The following is a 5283-nucleotide window of genomic DNA, read 5'->3' as shown; positions in this document are numbered from 1 at the left end:
AATATCCTTATCGTATTTATTATAAATGTATGTTGTTGAACCCAATCACAAATAATAATAATTCTTTCCGGCCCATTGGCTTTCAATTTATTACATATTTTGAAAACGCTGTCACATATCTCAAGAAAGAGTCACACACAACCGTTGTTATTTAGTATAAGAGTCCAAGACAAAACAACACACGAGGATGTGTCAGGCCTAGAAAAAGGAGGGTGGGCGTACCCAGATATGGCTTTGCTTTTGGTTTTACCCAAACGACTTCATACCAAAAGAGATAATTGTTTCCACAATTAACAAACCCAACACTTAAAAGCCTCTCTATCACCTGCCTTCCTTGGCTCTATTGTTGTTGTTCCATATCAATCAGCTCTCGGCAGCACTCATCCAAACCTTGCTCCCTCTTACCCCACGGCGGCGGCCCTTGGTTGTATTTATAGGAAGTGGGGAATGGTGCATGTAGAGAACGTGGAGGAAGTGAGTGTCGTTTATAAATCTATGTAAGGTCCCTTCTTTTATCAATGTGGGATCCTTAACACCTTTTCCGTGTATATATTTAAAAATTAGCACAAAATTCAACGAGATGATTATCAATATTAATTCATATGTTTTAGACGTGTATTATTTGACTGTAATGTAATGTATGTTCACAATGATTTGCAGTAAAGGAAGAATTTAAATATGTAACTCACAAGTAAATCTATCTTCAAACCTAAAGTACATTACATGATAGGCTACAACAACACAAAAAATCTCATAACAACCACTTATATATCACACAAAAAAACTCAGAAAAATCTAAAAAAATCGAACAAAATAAACAAATAGATAATTTTAAAAAATGGAAAAAAAGAAAGAAAAAAAAAACACCACATGACGATTGTCAAAGCTCCTCGTGAGGTGTTCACAAATAATAGAAATGATTGGACAGACTACTGCTTCATAGTGTGGTTGGAAAAGAATTTCAAAAAGAGAAGAGTTAAAAATTATCACCTTTCGTGGTAGTTATGATCTTTAAAGTATTTGGTAACAGTTAAAAGATGTCAAAAATAATATCCAAATGTTTAAAAGAAAATACGACCAATTATGAAAAGTTCTTAAATCTCCGTTTTCTTCTTCAAAATTGTACTTTCTAACCGTCATTAAATAAATAAAAAAATTCAATTTTTGTGAAGTTTTTAATTGTCATAAAAATTTTAAAGAATTCGGAAAGTAGAAAAAACGTATCCCCACAATCGGGTGAGTTTTTTTTTTTTTTTTTTTTTTTAAAAAAAAATCTTTTATACTGTTCCTAACTTTCGTGGAAGCCTAGTTTTGTAGTTGTTTAAGTTTCATTATCTTTCTTCTTCTTTAGCACACATTATCTTTCTTCTATATCTATATTGATAATTTTATTATATTATATTATCAACAGGCTAATATCAAATAATGAATATCCAATTATTTTTATTTGTTCCATAACTAAACAAATTAAACTAAAATATCTTACTTAATGGATTTAGTTTAGTTTTCAATACCATTATTTAATCTGCATGTTTATAATAAATGCATCAAAATTATATTTGAAAAAAATCGTTTTTCGCCCTTATATTTTGTAAATTTCATCAATTTGTAGTCTAAACTTTCAATTTCATCCAAATTAAACCATAAACTTTGATAATATTCAATTTTCAAGAATTCACCCATTAATTTAAAACAAAAATAATGTAAAAAACTCACCAATTTAATTAAAATCAAGTTTTGCACCAAGTAAAATTTCTTTAATACACAAAATCGACAATAAAATAACTCTACCGAAGCTTTTAAAAGATAAAATAAAAATAACCCAGCTCTATTGTCATTCTTTATGAGTTTTATCAATTTCATATCATAACTCATATAACTCATTTGACACGTATGATAATATTTTTCTATCAAAATTTCAAACGAAAATCTCCAGTAGGATAAATATTGCTGCACTTTAAAGTTTAAAATAAAAATTACAATATTTATTTCAATTTATTGGGTAACTAAATTAAAATTAAACAAATAAAATTAAAATTAGACCATGACAAAGTAGACCAATATTGCAAATTTTAAAATTATAGAACCAAATTTATAACGTAAGCAAAACTATACCAAATAAATCCGTAAATAAGGCCCGTTTGATAACTATTTTAGTTTTTGGTTTTTGGTTTTTCTTATTTTTAGTTTTTGGTTTTTGGTTTTCTGTTTTTAAAAAACAAAAATAATATATGTTTGATAATCCTTTTTTGTTTTTAAAAAACAAAAAACCAAAACGTCTTTGGTAACCATTTTTAGTTTTTGTTTTTAAAAAGTTAGAAAATTGAAAATACTGTTAGAGAGAGAAAATTTTATGGAGAGTAGAGTGAACAATGGTGTGGGTGCGAGTGAGAATGTTCTCCCTCGTTATCAGGCTCAAGAAAACGTTTAATCTCTGTCTCCACCTCATTCTTGGGTCCGAAAGATGTTCTGGAGAAAAATTATTGGTTTTATAATTGTTTTTAATTATTTTTAGAATTCAAATATAAAAAAGTGTAATAAATATATATTAATTATTTAAAAAATGGAATCGGGAACCGGGAGAGGGTTGGGACATGCATTTTCTGTTTTTGGGACCCGACCCTATAGAAATTTTTGTCTTGCCCTAATGTAGAGGCAATGAAAATAGAGATGTAAATAAACTTTTGAAACATAAATTTTAGAGAGATAAATGAAAATATTTAGAAAAAAATAGTTAAAGAAAAGTTAAAGACAAAAAGAGAAAAATTTTGAAGAAAAAAAATAAAGTTGAGAGGAAAATATATGTTAAAGAAAAAAATAAATTATAAAGAAAGAGAAAGTCTATAGTGAAAACGGGATAAAAACAAGATTCAAAATATAATTTTTATAGAAAATAAATAAATATAGATAAAGTAAAAGTTGCAGTGAAAGAAAATTGAATGATAAAATAAAATATGATTTTTTAGAGAAAAAATAGATTACGAAGAAAAATAAAAGTTATAAAATATGAAATTTTAGAGAGAAAAAAGTTAGGAAAAATATTAAATTTTTAGAGAGAAATGAAAGTAGTATATTAGAAAAAAAAAACAAAAATACAGAAAAAATTGGAGAGACAAATAACAATAAATATTCAAAATATGAAAATTTTAGAGAGATAAAAATAAAATTTGAAGAGAGAAATTTAGAAATAAAAAAATTTTAGAGTGAAAAATAAATTTTTTAAAGATAAATATGAGAGAGAAAAAAAAATTGAGTAGTAGAAGAAAAAATGAGATTTTGAATAACAAAAACCTATTTCTGAAAACTTTCTTTTTTTTTGAAATTTACATAAAATTTCAAAATGATTTTTGAAAAAAAAAACAGAAAATTGAATGAGTTATCAAATAATTCTATTTTTCAAAAAGTATAAACAAAAAATGAAATAGTTATCGAACGGCCTAAATAATTTAAAACATATCAGAACAGCAATATAAATCCGTAAAAAAATAAAATAAATAAATCTGTAAAAAAATAAAAATAAATAATTCTGTAAAAGGGAAATCGCATTGTACTACGAAGAAATGCCACACAAAATCATGTTAGCGGCAAAACGACCACGTACCCACTCCCGCCCAGCAGTAACAGAAACAAACACTGCCATTTGTATCCAAAATCCCACCTTCAACATTCTGCTTCTCCTTTGCATGTTCACGTGGAAGCTCAACACAACGCTGTACCCCACCATGACATCCACCGAAACCCACATCACACTCACCCCTCCACGTTTCCCACATGCACCACTCACCAATTCCTATAAATGCAACTCACCCTCTTCTTCTTTTCACGCACTCCTTTCCCCACTTCCCAATTTGCAAAAGAGGCTCCTCTAACAACAACGATGGCCAGACTCTCAAGCATGGTTGTCCTCTTGGCAGTTGCGCTGCTGCTTACAGATGTGTACGCCTACCGCACCACTATCACCACTGTGGAGGTGGACGAAGACAACCAAGGCCGCCACGAGAGGTGCCACCACATCAGGCCCCGCGAGCAGCTCCGCAGCTGCGAGAGCTTCTTGAGACAGAGCAGAGGATATTTGGAGATGAAGGGAGTGGAGGAGAACCAGTGGGAGAGACAGCAAGGTTTGGAAGAGTGTTGCCGACAGTTGAGGAACGTGGAGGAGCAGTGCAGGTGCGACGCGTTGCAGGAGATTGCTCGTGAGGTACAGAGACAGGAGCGTGGTCAAGAAGGAAGTCAGATGCTCCAGAAGGCTAGGATGTTGCCAGCCATGTGCGGAGTTCGCCCACAGCGATGCGACTTCTAAATGGTCTCTGTAATGCCTACGCACAATCGGACACGAACAGCACATGGTCGTGTGCTTTGTAGTGTCGAATGTTTGAATAAATAAAGCCTTATATAAATATATGTAATCGAGGCTGTTTTGCTCTCCTACTATATTATCGTACGGTTTTCTTTGTGTGCAAAGTTTGCTTTACAAATGGATTTGGTGTGGAGGAAAGAAAAAGGGAGAAAGTATGAGCTCTCGTATAATACAGAGAGGAAAGAAAATTGGAACTAAAGCCCGTTTCCACAATATAAACGGTGCCATTTCTCATATAATATGGTTGGGAGCGAATGCAAAATCAGCAAAATGTTAGATTTTTTTGATGTATGGTTGATGTCAAGGACCTGATTCACTGCTTGGCTGTGGGTGGTTGATGGAGCTTGGCAAAGACTGGCTGAGCTGAAATTATTGATAATTTACTAGACACCAATCCTTGCATGCAGTTCATAAGATGACTTGTATTGTAATCGAGAAGATGAATTTGGCACTTGACATGAGGTAAGTCACATTTGGAAGGAAAAAAATTCACTTGAAATGTTTTGGCAATAACCAAAATCACTGCCTCAAACATACCCTTGAAAGAGGTTGGTAACATTTATTAAAAATTAATGATGATTTTTCTCTCTTTTTACTTGCGCCATTCAAAGAAGTTTTTCTATTTGTAATAAACATTTTCTGTGACATTCAAAAGCATCACTTAACTCATTAGATTTTTGTCTCTCTTTATAATTTTTGTCAAACTCTCTTCAATTTTTGTCTCTCTTTTTAACTTTTTTCCTCTCTAACTTGTTTTCTATCTGCAAAATTTTGTACCCCTTTGTTCTATCCGAAATTTTGTTCCTTTTAATTTTTTTGCAATGTCTCTAACTTTGTATTTCTTTCTAAAAGTTTTTGCTCTCTTTCAAATTTTCTCTTTCTAAATATTTTTATCTCTGCTGATTGTTAGTTGATTTTGCAAGTCT

At 31.2% G+C, this 5283-nt stretch overlaps 1 protein-coding gene across 1 annotated transcript; it reads left to right on the top strand.

The window, feature by feature from the left end:
• The first annotated feature begins 3814 nt into the window (after nucleotides 1-3814).
• LOC111022124 (2S seed storage albumin protein) lies at nucleotides 3815-4461 on the top strand. Its single transcript, XM_022299286.2, has one exon. The coding sequence runs from the start codon at nucleotides 3878-3880 to the stop codon at nucleotides 4298-4300; it is 423 nt and encodes a 140-aa protein (XP_022154978.1). The 5' UTR covers nucleotides 3815-3877; the 3' UTR covers nucleotides 4301-4461.
• Nucleotides 4462-5283: the final 822 nt, after the last annotated feature.

This window comes from Momordica charantia, assembly GCF_013281855.1.
Source record: "Momordica charantia cultivar OHB3-1 chromosome 10 unlocalized genomic scaffold, Mcharantia_2.0 BLBB01000010.1, whole genome shotgun sequence".
NCBI classification, from domain to species: Eukaryota; Viridiplantae; Streptophyta; class Magnoliopsida; order Cucurbitales; family Cucurbitaceae; genus Momordica; species Momordica charantia.
This window is presented reverse-complemented; position numbering and strand designations above follow the sequence as displayed.